The sequence below is a fragment of the Carlito syrichta genome, unplaced genomic scaffold (assembly GCF_000164805.1).
Source record: "Carlito syrichta isolate Samal-C Ts95f unplaced genomic scaffold, Tarsius_syrichta-2.0.1 Scaffold313936, whole genome shotgun sequence".
NCBI classification, from domain to species: Eukaryota; Metazoa; Chordata; class Mammalia; order Primates; family Tarsiidae; genus Carlito; species Carlito syrichta.
Genome location: NW_007258032.1, coordinates 1,336,080 through 1,350,756, shown reverse-complemented (window position 1 = coordinate 1,350,756; position 14,677 = coordinate 1,336,080). Strand labels below are relative to the sequence as shown.

The 14,677-nt window shown below is 43.1% G+C and overlaps 1 protein-coding gene across 1 annotated transcript; it reads right to left on the bottom strand.

The window, feature by feature from the left end:
* Positions 1 to 7,940: 7,940 nt before the first annotated feature.
* HTR3C (5-hydroxytryptamine receptor 3C) lies at positions 7,941 to 13,971 on the bottom strand. The gene is made up of 9 exons (XM_008070702.2): positions 13,794 to 13,971; positions 12,206 to 12,372; positions 11,737 to 11,781; positions 11,101 to 11,210; positions 10,663 to 10,832; positions 9,392 to 9,552; positions 8,684 to 8,888; positions 8,293 to 8,508; positions 7,941 to 8,170 (listed from the first exon to the last, which is right to left on the bottom strand). Exons 1-9 carry the CDS (start codon positions 13,969 to 13,971, stop codon positions 7,941 to 7,943), a joined length of 1,482 nt encoding a protein of 493 aa, XP_008068893.2.
* Between the last annotated feature and the right edge of the window lie 706 nt (positions 13,972 to 14,677).

Genomic DNA, 14,677 nt, shown 5'->3' with positions numbered 1-14,677 from the left:
ACCTCAACCTGCTGATTCTTCAGCTTCAGCCTTCCAAGTAGCTGGAACTATAGGCATGCACCACCACACCGGATCCTCTCGCCTCCACCTCCCAAAGTGCTGGTATTACAGGCTTGGCCACTGCGCCCAGTCTTAACTTATTAATGTTAATCTAAATAGTCAAATGTGGCCAGTTGCTACTATAGTGGATACTGTAGTGTCCCTAGAGTCAGGAAAGACTCTACCAAAGTTCTCTGTGGCACTATTCAGTTGGAAGTGGTGATCTGAAGGAACTTACAGGATCCTCAGTGGTCTTTAAGTCCACTCTAGACAGAATAAATGATGTAATATCTTGCTTTAGTTCCTAAAATACACCAGATCTTTTGAACATTGGTGGTTTATAATGTTTAAAAGTTATGTGCATTTTCTTTTCTGTGAGTGCAATGGTCATACCATTTGTTCAACTCTATTGTGTTCTTGTCATTTTCTAATTGATTGTCAGGAGCTCTTTATATATGCCTTATGAACTGCATTTTTTTTTCCATTTTGTGGTGGTCTGTCTTTTGACTTCACTTATGTTGGCTTATGGGTCTTTGTAGTCAGATTAATCAATCTTTTCCTTTTTGGCTTTTAAGTTTTGTTTAATAATTAGAAGGCATTTCTCATGTTAAGATTTTTTAAGTCTTCATGTTTTCTTCTATTATGTTTATGATTTTGTTTCCAAGTTTGAGCTATCTGGATTTTATGACTTCTTTTTTTTAAGTCTTCATGTTTTCTTCTTCTTCTTCTTCTTTTTTTTTTGTGTCGAAGTCTCACTCTGTCACCCAGGCTGGAGTGCAGTGGCACGCTCATGGCCACTGCAATCTCGACCAGCTAGGTTCAGGTAATCCTTCCACCTCAGTCTTCCAAGTAACTGGAACTATAGGCATGCACCACCACACCTGGCTGATTTTCTTATTTATTGTAGAGATGAGGTTTCACCAAGTTGCCCAGGCTGGTCTCGAACCCGTGGGCTCAGGCAATCCTCTCACCAAGGCCTCCCAAAGTACTGGGATTATAGGTGTGAGCCACCATGCCTGGCCCAAGCCTTCATGTTTTCTTCTATTATGTTTATGATTTTGTTTTCAAGTTTGATCTATCTAAATTTTATGGCTTCTTCCCTAGGTCTTTGCTTTTGAAATATGACTCTTACTTGTTGTTTGGTTCTAAGTTTGTCTGGTTTCCGTCTGATCACTATTTTCACTATTGAGTTTAACCTCTCTCCAATATTTTCAAAGTTGAGAGTGAGGAAGGAGAGGATGAAAGTTAGCTGCAGAAATTATACATCTAACTTATTTCACCTATCTCAACTTTGGGCTTGTCTTTGTCCAAACAAGAGTTTTAGGTGGATATTTAGGCATTTTGGAATTTGTATGTGGGATGGAGTGGAACTGTTTTTTGGGTCATTGATTTGGAACCTAGTTGGTTAACCTTGCCTGACTGTGTGCTGCTGGTTATCTCACTGGATGCCAACTCTCAATTTTGGTGACTCTTTTAGTAAGAAAATGAGAACCATCAACTCTTTAATTGACTCTAACAAAGTCTGCTCTTCCTTCCTTCCTTCCTTTTCTTTTTTTGTCGGAGTCTCACTCTGCCACCCAGGTACGCTTATAGCCACCGCAACCTTGACCTGCTGGGCTCGGGTGATCCTTTGCCTCAGCCTTCCAAGTATCTGGAACCACAGGCATGCACCACCATGTCTGGTTAATTTTTTTTTTTTTTTGATTTATTGTAGAGACGAGATCTTGTCAAATTGCCCAGACTGGTTTCGAACTCTTGGATTCAGGCAATCCTCTTGCCTCAGCCTCCCAAAGTTCTGGGATTACAGGTGTGCCACCATACTTGACTGCTTTTTCTTAAACATAAAAATTCACAATAATTTTTTTTTGAGTTGGAGTCTCACTCTGTCATTCAGGCTGGAAATACAGTGGCATGCTCATGGTCACCCCAGCATTGACCTGCTGGGCTCCAGTGATCCTTCCACCTCAGCCTTCCAAACAGCCAAAATTTTAGGCACGTGCTCCCATGCCCAGCTAATTTTTGATTTATTGTAGAGATGCGATCTCGCCAAGTTGCCTGGGCTGGTCTTGAACCCATGGGCTCAGGTAATTCCTTCACCTCAGCCTTCCAAAGTGCTGGGATTACAGGCTGAGCCACCGAGCTCAATCCACAATAATTTTTAATTCAATTTTATTGATTTGACTTGTTTTATTTCCAGTTTTGAAACAGCATTTTAAACTTCAACATATTTAATTTTTCATTGCTCACATATAATATTTCAGCTGACTTGAGTATCAAACAGACTTAAAAATATCCTAATTTATTATTGAGTGCTATTTAAAATATGTTTTTGGGCTGGGTGTGGTGGCTCAAGCCTATAATCCCAGCACTGTGGGAGACTGAGGTGAGAGAATTGCCTGAGGTCACAGGTTCGAGACCAGCCTGGGCAACTTGGCACGACCTCATCTCTACAATTAAAAAAAAAGTTAGCTAGGTGTGGTGGCACATGCCTGTAGCTCCAGCTACTTGGAAGGCTGAATTGGAGGATCGCCTGAGCCCAGCAGGTCCAGGCTGCAGTGGCTGGGAGCTTGCCACTGCCCTCCAGCCTGGGTGAGAGAGTGAGACTTCAACTCAAACAAAAAAAAATGTTTCTATAGAAAGCTCATTCTGAATTCCAAACTATTGATTTTATAAATTAATATTTGGAATACAATTCATCTATAAATTTTGTAATCAATAGAATTTAGTAATCAATATTGTAAAAACATTAAAAACTTGACAGTTTTTCAGTGTTACATTTTTGGTCTTTGAATATCTGTATTTATTTACTTATTTCTTCCCTTCTTTGTTACAAAAAGGACTTATGTTATCATCATACCCAAATGCATAGAACTGAGAATATAAAGGGAGACAAGCAAGTAAAACTAATTTCTTTAGTTTAATGCATGTCTAAAGACAACCTTCCAATGTTCTTTTAACATTAATAAGTGAGCAGCCAGGCGTGGTATTGATGCCTGTAATCGCAGCACTTTGGGAGGTGGAGGTGAGAAGATTATCTGAGTTCCGGGGTTTGAGACCAGCCTCAGCAACATGGCAAGACCTTGTCTCTACAATAAATAAAAAAAATCAGCTGGGCATGGTGGCGTGCACCTGTGGTTCCAGCTACTTGTTTTGTTTTGTTTTTGTTTGTTTTTGAACCAGAGTCTCACTCTGTCACCCAGGCTAGAGTGCAGTGGCACACTCACAGCCACCGTAGCCTCAACCTGCTGGGACTACAGGTGTGCTGGACCTATGACCTGCTGGAACTACAGGTGTGCACCACCATGCCCGGCTAATTTTTCTTGATTTATTGTAGAGATAAGGTTTCACCAAATTGCCCAGCTGGTCTTGAACCTGTAGGTTCCAGCAGTCCTCTCACCTCGGCCTCCCAAAGTGCTGGGATTATAGGCATGAGCCACTGCGCCTGGCCTGTTCCAGGTGCTTAGAAAGCTGAGGCAGAAGGATCACCTGAGCCCAACAGGTTAAGGCTGTGGTGGTCATGAGCGTGCCACTGCACTCCAGCCTGGGCGACAGAGTGAGACTCCAACTAAAAAAAAAAAAGTACAATGATTTTAACGAGTGTTAATTTTAATCTAGCATAAGCTTGAGTCAGTTCCATAAAGAAGACTATAATTACTAACAAAAATAAAGTGAAAAACTATACAGCAATTAATATGAACAAACTTGCTTCTCACAGCAACATGGATAAATCTCACAAATGTAATACTGAGTAAATGAAGCCAGACATGCGCAAAAATACATAGTAACTTCATTTATATGAAATGGCAAATAGGCTAAATGACTCTAGAAGTCAGGTTAATAGCTACCTTTGGAGAGAATGAATGAGAATGATTGGGAGGAGCTCCAAAGGGTGTTTTCCCAAGAGCTGGACAGCTTCTTTACCTAGGTGGTGGTTATACAGGTAGGGTCAATTTTGATAATTCATTGGGTGGTACACATATGATTTGTGTACTTTTCAGTATGTGTGCTATATTGTAAAAAAAGATAAAGCTTAATGAAAAGCAATTAAGGGAAGGAATACAAACTTTTTTCATCATGTCAGATTTTGGTATGCCTGCTGTGTGTTATATTTAATATGCTTAAAGTGTAGGTTAATGATTCAAGATATAGGTAAAGAATTATTGAATATTGAAATAAAAAACTCTCTAGAGTGAATAAATGTCTCAGAGTGGCTCAGATAATACATGAAAGATGGAATCTGGTGTAAGGCAGAGAAGAGTTAAATGGTAGCACTTTGTGAACCTAAGATCCCTCAGACTGGGAATCTGAGCTGATCTTCCCTCAGCAAGTATGAGGAAGTAGGCAAGAGGTGTGCTTTTCACATTTTTCAGAATAGAAACCAGGCAAGCAGATAGAACTACTGCTCTCCTGGGATCTGGTGAAAATCATGATGAAAAAAACAAAGAAAAGAAAAAAGAGAAAGAGAAAGGTAGAGTAAGAACTAGGGAGTAAGATGGAACTTGGACCTGAAAAATGTTGGCTTTGGACAACTTGATAGAATTACCAAATTATCTGGAAGGGAATAATCTTTTTTCTTGTTTTCTTTTTTTGAGTAGGAGTCTCACTCTTATCCCCTAGGCTGGAGTGCAATGTCACACTCATGGCCACCGCAGTCTTCACCTGCTGTGCTCGGGTGATCCTCCTGCCTCAGCCTTCCAAGTAGCTGGAACTACAGGCATGCGCCACCACACCAGGCTAATTTTATTTTTGGTTTATTGTAGAGATGAGATCTTGTTATGTTGCCCAGGCTGGTCTGGAACCCATGGGCTCAGGCAATCCTCTCTTACCTCCGCCTTTCAAAGTGCTGGGATTACACGTGTAAACCACTGAGCCCAACTGGAAGGGAAGAATCTTAAAGAATGACATCTTTGCTCATTGGACTTATTTACTAAATTGTGTCTTTATAAGTCCTCATGCTTGCTTGTGAGAAGTTGCAAACCTCACAGGTTTTCCTTGCAACAGATGGCCACATATACGACAGAATGTCCTAATGGTGTATTTTTTTTTTTTTTGAGTTGGAGTCTCACTCTGTCATCTAGGCTGGAATGCAGTGTCATGCTCATGGTTACCACAGCTTCAACCTGCTGGGCTCAGGCGATCCTTCCACCTCAGCCTTACAAGTAGCTGGAACTACAGTCATGCGCTAGCACACTCAACTGATTTTTTTAAAAAATGTTATTATAGAGGAGAGGTCTCCCCATGTTATTCAGGCTGGTCTTGAACACGTGGGCTCTTGCCTCCACCTCCCATGCCTGGGATTACAGGCATGGGCCACTGTGCCTGGCTAACAGAAGCTTTAAGAGAAAATGGAGGAAAAGGAAATAAAGTCACTATCCCAAGGGCTATTCTATATACCTTATTTTGTTTAATGAAAGAGACAGAAACCAGAACTACCCCCTCGCAAATTGTGAAATACCCTTACTTAACATTCCTGCTGACTTGTTGAGGCTTATATTAACTTAAAACATTTTAATTCAGTATCATTATGTTTTAGACTACAAGGCTTACCTCCGTCTGAACATATCAACAAGATGTTCTTTTGCAAAGGGCATTGTCAAGCAATAGTCTCGGCACTGAAAACCTAAAGTCACAAAAATATGAAGCTGAAAAAAAAATTGCAAGATGAAATCTAGAGAAATATAAATGTCAAGATGGAGAATGGAAAAAAAAACGATACAAAAGTGACCTTAAGAAATTTGAGATTCCTCCAAGTCTTGGTAGACACCTTCATTTTAAATTCTTGGCAAAAGCTAAGGATGAGTCTCTGAGAAATAAGTTCTGAGCAATGGAAAGAAGGAAACATAAGAGAATCTGATAACAGAAATACCATTGCTTGTGTATAAGAAACATCTCTAAGAACTCAGAGATAGTTGACATGTGAAGATGGGTTGCTAGTTTTCTGCATTAGGTATATAAAATAAAATAAAGCACACTGGGAAGGGATAGAGGGATTTGCAACTTGAACTAAGGGATAGAGGGATTTACAACTTAAAACATGGATTTTTGGTTGGTTGGCAACTCATCCGAACACTCGTTCATTATGTCTGTATTAAGCATCCATGATGTGTCAGACATGACATACTGTACTAAGATATAAAACAGATGAGACATTGTCCCTGACCTTTACAAAAGCACACTCTTAGGGGAGGTAGAAATGTAAATAAGTACCTGAAATGTGTTCACCTAATTGAAATATAGTTCAGTAATTTATCTTTGGGGTTCTTTGACTCTCCTTTTCAATTTCTGTTTCTCCTCAGGGTCTTGTGCCCAGCTAGCTGTTAGAATCCTCCCCATGATGATATATCTCTGATAAAGGTGTGAAGCACTATTAACAGGGAACTTAAATATATATCTTTTTTAGAGCCTTGGTTTCACTCTGTTACCGAAACTGGAATGCAGCTGTGTGGTCATAGTTTACTGCAGCTTCTAACTCCTGGGCTTAAGCAAACCTCCCAACGGATCCTCCTGAGTAGCTAGTACTACAGGTGGGCACCACCATACTCAGCTAATTAAAAAGCATTTTTTTTTAATAGACACAAGGTCTTGCTATGTTGCCGAGGTTGGTCTTGAACTCCTAGCCACAAGCAATCCTCCTGCTTGGGCCTCCCAAAATGCTGGGATCTATAGGCATGAACCACTCACTGCTCCTGGTCCTTTTATTCTTTCTTTCTTTCTTTTTTTGAGTAGGAGTCTCACTCTGTTGCCCAGGAACTGCAGCCTCCACCTGCTGGGCTCAGGTGATCCTTCTGCCTCAGTCTTTCAAGTAGCTGGAACCATAGGAATGTCCCATCACGCCTGGCTAATTTTTTGGTTTATCGTAGAGACGAGGTCTTGCCATGTTGCTCAGGCTGGTCTCGAACCTCTGAGCTCAGGTAGTCCTCTCACCTCTGCCTTCCAAACTGCTGGAATTGTAGACTTGAGCCACTGCGCCTGGCTCTTTTTCCCCCCTTTTGATAGTAAATGTAACACTTAATCACTGAAAACAATTCATCAAGGAACTATTAGTAAAAAGAAAAAAAATTCAGAGAACACAGACAAGGATATAACAGAAAATAGTAATCACTCATAATCCCATTATCCAGGACAAAGTTTGCTAATGTTTTGGTGTCTAGTCAACCACACATATTTCTGTCCACTTATTTCTATTATCTGTCTGTCTATTTTACAGAAATTATGCATACACACTGTTTTGTAGCTTATTTTCTCCACTTAATATATCATAAACCTGTCCCCAAGGTGTTAACATAGATCTATATCCTCACTTTAAATGGTTACATAACGTTCCATTGTGTGACTGAATGACAGCTTATTTAATCTGAACCCTATAATTGGGGTCCTTCCTGGCCCTCCTCCAAGCATGCACATTCAGAAGGCCCACTTGTTTGATGTTGTGAAATCATAAGATCCTGTCGCACAAAAAATAAAATGACACAATATAGTATTTATTTTGAATAGCAATTTCAGGAATGACAGGGTAAAGGAAAGTGAAGAAAGAAATGGTTGAGGTCATTGCTTTGTTAAACTCTGGTGTCTCCGCTTGGCTCTTTGAGCTATGGCCATGAAGTTTTCTTAGCTTTGGCCCCCTCTCTTACTTTGGAAAGGTAAGGGAGTGAGGAGATAGGTGTGACACAGGGACACAGAAAGTATGCAGGAATGAGCCTGACATAGGAGAAGACAGGAAACCGTCCAGGGTTGCTCTGAACCTGCTCAGTAGTGCTGGGTGGGAGTTTTTGGAATATAGAAGGGGACACGGTAGTCACTGGGAATAAGTGGCTAAGATTAGAAAAGTGGCCTGGGTCTGGCTGACCCTAAGACCAGGAGAAATTCCAGGTTGTGGTTTGCAGAGAGAGGTGGATGTCCCCCTAGGTGTTCCAGAGGACGATGACGGTGAGGATGGAGGAGGCCATGAAGAGCAGGTAGAGGCGGAAGAGCAGGGTGTCCATCATGTGGCTGAACCGCACCCACAGCTCCACGGAGGGCTGCTCCCGGGTCTCCTGTTCCTGCTGGGCCCTTGGCCATCCTGAGCTTCCAGTCAGTTCTGCCTCTCCGGGGCCTGGTACCTTCCCCACTAACTCCACTGGCTCCTTCAGGCCTGTGGAGAGGACGGAGACTCAGTCATGACACGGGGAGGGGACAGGATTAGAGAAGTGGCGGGCATTGGAGAAATTGGGCCTAACATGAAGGGAGAGTGTGGGCCGCGCTGGCTTCCCTCACCAGGCAGGTGGGTGGCGGTGAGACCCAGGCCCTTATTTCCCTTCTGGGGCGCAGTGGGGCAGCATTTCCTTGGGCTGGTGTAGTATAGCAGCAGGGCGTGGAGCCACCAAGGCATGGGTGGGGGCTGGGTGGTGGCCAGGTGCAGCAGGTAGGTGATGAAGACGGTCTCCAGCAGGCTGGCCACCATCAGGGACAGGCATAGAGCAAAGTAGACACCTGAGAGTAAAGAAAATAATAAATAAGCCAGGGCAGATCTATCTCTAAGCTTTTCTTACACCTCTTTTTCCAAATCTAATCTTCCCTCGGAGCCCCTTTATTCCTTAAGTTGAGCAACAGCTGGTTTTCCTAGTCCCTGCTGCTTATGCTTCTGCAGAAAGTGGAAGGGGCATACTGATGAGAGGGGTGCCACTAGCGGGCAGTAAGTCATTCATCATGAGCAGGAAGACGTTGTAGCCCAGCAGAAGGGTTATCTTGAATGGGGCACGATTCTCGCTCTCGGCCGGCAGGTAGAAGCTGAGGGCGTCGATGGCAACCAGGAAGCTACTGGGCACCAGCAGGTTTATGATGTAGAGGCTGGGTCTGCGCCTGATGGCCACCTGGAGAGAGAGATGGAGAAGATGGCAAGTAAATTGATGCCAGAGGGCTCAACTTGTATGTTTGACTATCGAATCCTTGCCAATGTGCTGTCAGACTGACTATGGAACAACCTTTGTTGGTAACATGTGCATATTTGATTGTGCACATCTACATAAGTGCCTCCAACTTACTGTCTAATTTTTATTTATTTTCAATCTGCCAGGAACACAATTACTGCAGAATTTTAGAGGCAAGTGGGTCCTTTAGGCCATTGTTTGCTGCTCTATTCTGAGCAGTAGTGCTTATAACAGCCCAGCCAGTCCTCCCTTCTGCAGGGCAGGAGGGTGATTGGGGAGTTGGGGAGGCCTGGGGAATCCTGCTTCAGGGCAGTTAGGTAGAGGAGGAGTGGGGAGCAGGTGCCTAACTCTCTGGAGTTTCTTTTTACTTTCCAAAGAGCCTTAGATCAAGAGGACAATCATAGAGCAAGTGGGATCAGAAGTCAAACAGGGCCCCCCGGACTCACATAGAACATGATCTGGTCATATAGGTTGCTGCCCACAGACATCTTTGGGGTGGCCTTGTTGATGCCCAGGAGCTCCCACTCTCCCTGGGTTCGAATGACGTCACGAGACGTGTCTGTAATCTCCCACACTTCCTTGTCCATGCCCAGCAACATGCTATCCACTGTTAGGGACACCAGTCAGCTCAGTTCAGAAGGGTTTCCAAGCCTCCTGCCTATAAGATCATAACATTTGACTCCCCCCGCCACCCCGTGGAGCTTCTTCACATTTTCCTCTGTCCTTTTAAAGCAGGGCACCCCTGGTTTTCTCAGAAGTGGGTTAAATAACTAGCAATTCATATGAATGTGGGCTGCAGCATTGAGTTTTTTTGTTGTTCTTGAAAACAAGAGTGAGTCAAGGTTGTTATGAGAATATTGAATATGACTCAAATGGGAGTCAAGAACATTTGGAGTCAGGCCTATTTTCCTTCTCAATCCCCCAGCCATGTGATATTGTTTTAGTGGAATCAGGCTTGAATAGCTCAATATTCTTATAACACATCCATTCCCATTAGGATGATTAATGTATCTAAATCTGCCACATGGCACTTGGTGCCATTCAGTTGCATTCATTTACTGGTTTAAGTGTGTTAACTATTAATGTTAAAACATTTGAGGTAAAAATTATAGGCGTGGCAGGGTGCGGTAGCTCACACCTATAATCCCAGCGCTTTAGGAGGCCGAGGTGAGAAGATTGCCTGAGCCTATGAGTTCGAGACCAGCCTGGACAACTTGTCGAGACATCATCTCTACAATAAATCAAGAAATTAGCCAGGCATAGTGGTGCATGCCTGTAGTTCCAGCTACTTGGAAGGCTAAGGCAGAAGGATTGCCTGAGCCCAGCAGGTCGAGGTTGCGGTGAGCTTGAGCGTGCTACTGCACTCCATCCTGGGCAATGGAATGAGATTCCAATTAAAAAAAAAAATTATAGGTGTGCAGCAGTTCAGAGTCAAATGGTTTCATTTGGCAGAAGGGCTATCTGAGATGTCAAGCAGTAGTTCCTACTCCTGTCTGCACATTAGCACCACCTGGGACCATATCAAACTAACGATGCCTGGGCCCTGCCTGGAGCAATTGAATTGGGATCTCTGGGATGATGTGCAGTTATGTTTTAGAAGCTTTGGTGGGCAGTCAGAGTTGAGTGACACTGATCTAAAACCTTCCCTATCAATACCTATACCACTTAAATATCTTCCCCTGAATCTTAAATATGTACCAAAATGCATGACACTTACCCGTGTAGAGGAAAGAACTGAAGGTGAAGGTGCAGTTCTGTTGGTCAAAAGGGAAGTAGAAGATGTCCAGGTTACAGATGCTGGTCACTTTCATTGGCTTATCGTACTTGATTCGACCTTCACTGCTGACATAGGCAGTGAGACCCGAAGGTGTCTGATCCACATCCATGCTGTTTGGGAAACGGAGGGGGAGCTGGGGACTTAATCGGCTTTTGTTTCCCTTCCTTTTAAGGTCTCCCCCTCCTGTGCTCTCCTTTTAGGGTCTTTCTCTACTGTCTTTTTATTCTGTTTCTTTTCCTCATAGTGTTTTGTGAAAGTCAGTTATTGGAGGATGTGCCCTTATCTGAATGTTTTGGTGGCCCCATGTTCTGCACTGACCCCAGGTTGTTCTTGACAGATGGGGCTTCCCACTGGCTTTCCCCAACCCAGATAACGCACGATTCCAGGATGAAGATGTCTGGGAGCCACAGGTTTTCAGCTGATACTGTGAGTTTTTTGATGCCAACACACTCTTCTGGGTTCCAGCTGATAAAAGGATTGTCCCACACCTGCAGCCAGGGCAGTGCGGGATGAGTGATACGTGAGCTTGTTCTGTCAGGCTCTCCAGCCCTTCCCATTCTTCCTTAAACTTTGATCCTCCCATTCCTATTTGTGACCCTAATGACCACAGCCTATCGCCCCCTCTTTATTTAATAAGATGTCATCAGCCGAGTACCCCTTAACAGCCTTTTACCAAGGCGGATCTTAAATATGACCTAAAACCACTTGAGGGCAGGTATACTGCAATGTCTCCCTTCCTTTTAAGGTCTCCCCCTCCTGTGCTCTCCTTTTAGGGTCTTTCTCTACTGGCCTGCAATGATTTAACCATTTTGGGGTTGCCATTTCTATCTTCCTAAACTTCCCAGGGAAGGTTTGTGTCCCCAGGGTCAGTCCAGTTCTAGATGGAGTTACTTTGCCCCAGAATAATTTATACTTTGGGTAGAGCTTTGAGCTAGAAAACCTTTCAGTCACTTCTATCTCCTCAAATTTAAAATTGCAAATGGAAGCGGGAAGGGGATAGTTCATCTGCCTTACCAAATCCATCCACATGAATGACGTCAGCAGCTGGAGTTGTGCATCCTGATAAAGAAATCCCCATCCAGGATGATTAGTGCAAAAAAATTTGGCCCACACCCATCTCACATTCTCACCAATATTTACTAATTTATTGGGCCAGTTCTAGATACTGAACGGTTTTTTTCCATACTCGTTTTCCCTGTGGCTAGGGACAATTCTGATTTTAATGACTATGTGAATACAGACTACTTCTTTCTAGAACATTCCCGAAAGGACCAGACTCCAGGACAAATAGCTTCCTGAAAAAAAATCACTGTAGCATTCTTTTCTTGCCTCTCCACTGCATAGGAAGACTGTTTAATTTGTACAAAATTTATTGAGGGTACCTATTGTTTACCACTGGACTGTGGCAATGTTGGGTTGACAGGGCAAAGGGTCCTTATTCCCTATTGGAAGCCATGGAAAGACTGCAGGGACCAGGTCTCACCACTTCCAGGATGGCAGACAGGGTGAAGGAGAGGTTGACATGAGTGGGGGCACTGAAGTTGACGACTGGACGGAAGGCCTTTCTGTCAAACACAGCCTGGAAGGCAGCAGGGTCCACCCCATGCTGGTCAAAGCCTGAGCAATTGATGGTGAAAGTGTTTCCTCTTCCTGTAGAAAGCAGATACCCTATGAGAGAGGGCTTCTCTTTTCAGGGCTGGAGCCTCTCTGCAGAGAAGGAAAAGAGGGTGCATACTGGGAGGAGCAGGTGAGTCCCTCCTTTCTGGGCCAAGACTTCCCAAGATCAAGATTGGGGAGGATGGACTGGTAGGCAAATGGTGGAAGTCGATGTGGTCAGCTGAGTCAGTACTCTACTCTCATTCCCATTGTTTCGTTCTCATGCAAAATCTTCCCAAATCTGTATGCAAACTTGGCTTTAGTACAAACGCCAGCCACTTCCAGGAGTCTTTCAGTGTACCATCATAAGCCTCTTGGTTCTACCTAGCAGTAGCAGTGCTTACTACTGCCCTAAAACTTGTAGACCAGGTCACTTAGAAATCTGCTGTAATATATTGCTCTTCCTAACTCTTAGGGCTTTCCATCTACTGAAGGCAAGAATTGATTTGTCAAGAAGGTAAAAGAAGTAAGCAGCTACACTTACTGGAAAGATATGGGAAACATATAGTTGGTATTCTGATTGGGTGCTTACTTTGGTGCCAGGCATTTATCTTGTTCTTCTCAGATTAGTGACCTCAGATATCTTGTGGGTTATTTCCAGCATTAAGATCATTAGGTGATATCACTGAGCACATACTATATTCCCATTCACAAAGTGAGGCCTCTCTTGGCCATGGACAGGGAGCTGAGTAGTACCCGACCAGAATCTTTGCCCCATTGACATCTTTTTATGGTCTTTTTCTCTGTTTCTGTCTTTATATCCTCCATCTCTTTACATAATATTTAAGGTATGTACCCAGAATAGGAACAAATATTACCTCACGGAAACAAAATATCTACTCCTTTATGCCTCAGATTGATCTCCACACTGCCTTGGCATTTTGTTTAATCCTTCAGGGCATGTTTAAAGTTGGTAGCTACATTTTTGGGATATATAGCAAGAGAAAAAGAGACAAGGAAGGGGAAAGAGGGTTGTGGTGGAAAGGGCATCAGAGGTCAATGAAAAGATGGAATTGGAGAAATGGTGAAATTGGACAGTTTTTAGATCCCTCTGCAGGCAGGAATAGAGAAAGGCTGTGTGTACTCATTGGTGAATGTCTTTCTATCTATCACCGAAAGGAAATCAAGAGACGTGCATCATGGAAGAAATATTTAACATGTTAATTCTTGTGTGTGTGTGTGTGTGTGTGTGTGTGTGTGTGTGTATTTCACATCATAAAACAGCTTCTGATTTAACATGTTAATTCTGAATGCCCAAGAAATATTTAACATGTCAATTCTTGTGTGTGTGTGTGTGTGTATTTGACCAGTCATAAAATAGCTTCTGATTTAACATGTTAATTCTAAATGCCCAAGTGCTAGAAGGTAAGTAATGGATGCCCCTCAGAACCACACTCTGGTCTGTCCCATCTTACCTTGAAGCAGAAGGCTGACAGTAAGACAGAGGAAGACTTCTCCTCTTGCAGGCCAGCGCCAGCGCTCTTTCATTCTCCTGTCTAGACTCGTCTCTGGGGACTCACCAGGATCCCCCAAACCTGTGAGCTTAAAGGAGCCTGAACCACACCTCGGTTCCTGGTTTTGAATACTGTGCATGTCAGATGACCTTTCCCTTAGTGAGCGGCTGTGGCCAGAGAGATCCCAGCAGTATCCTGCTTTGCCCCTGCCCAGGTATGCCTTCCGGGCTCCAGGCAGGCAGGAGGTTGGGCCAACACTTAGGGGAGGAGCATTCTATTTGGCAACTTTATACTGAGATCAATAACAAAATAGCTTGCTTTAATGAGAGAGCGTAGGCTGGGAAAATAAGAATTGTGTTTCTCCAAGGCCAGGGAATCTGCAGATGGCCCAGGATGTGGATGGCAATGTTCAGTGAATTGATTATGAATACCAAAGTATCTTACAGCTTTTGTTGACATTGGAATTATTCTAAATACCAAATGATAAAGCTTAGTTCATACTTTCATCAGTTAGCATCTATATTTTTTCTCTATATATTTAGTCCCTAATTAGATTTCCTCTTTCCAATCTCTCTGCATTTCTGATTCATTCTCTTCAAACCAATGTTCTCCATACATTTTTATGCTATGCATTGATTATAAGATACTAGCAGTCACAAAATTAAAATAACAACACTTTGTGCTGTCAGTGGTGTGACATTATCATAGACTAGCAATCTCAGTTAACATAAATATTATTGGCTTGTGTCAATATGTCTTATATCACAATCCTATTTAAAAAAAACAATCAGGGCCGGGTACGGTGGCTCAAGTCTGTAATTCTAGCACTTTGGGAGGCCGAGGCG

What these genes read in the sequence shown, in the direction of transcription:
- HTR3C (XM_008070702.2), bottom strand. Translation starts at nt 13,971, where the DNA reads ATGCACAGTATTCAAAACCAGGAACCGAGGTGTGGTTCAGGCTCCTTT. An exon ending in CAGTTCTTTCCTCTACACGG is followed by an intron (nt 9,553 to 10,662) that starts GTAAGTGTCATG and finishes TGTCCCTAACAG; the next exon opens with TGGATAGCATGTTGCTGGGC. An exon ending in TAGTGGCACCCCTCTCATCA is followed by an intron (nt 8,509 to 8,683) that starts GTATGCCCCTTC and finishes CTTTACTCTCAG; the next exon opens with GTGTCTACTTTGCTCTATGC.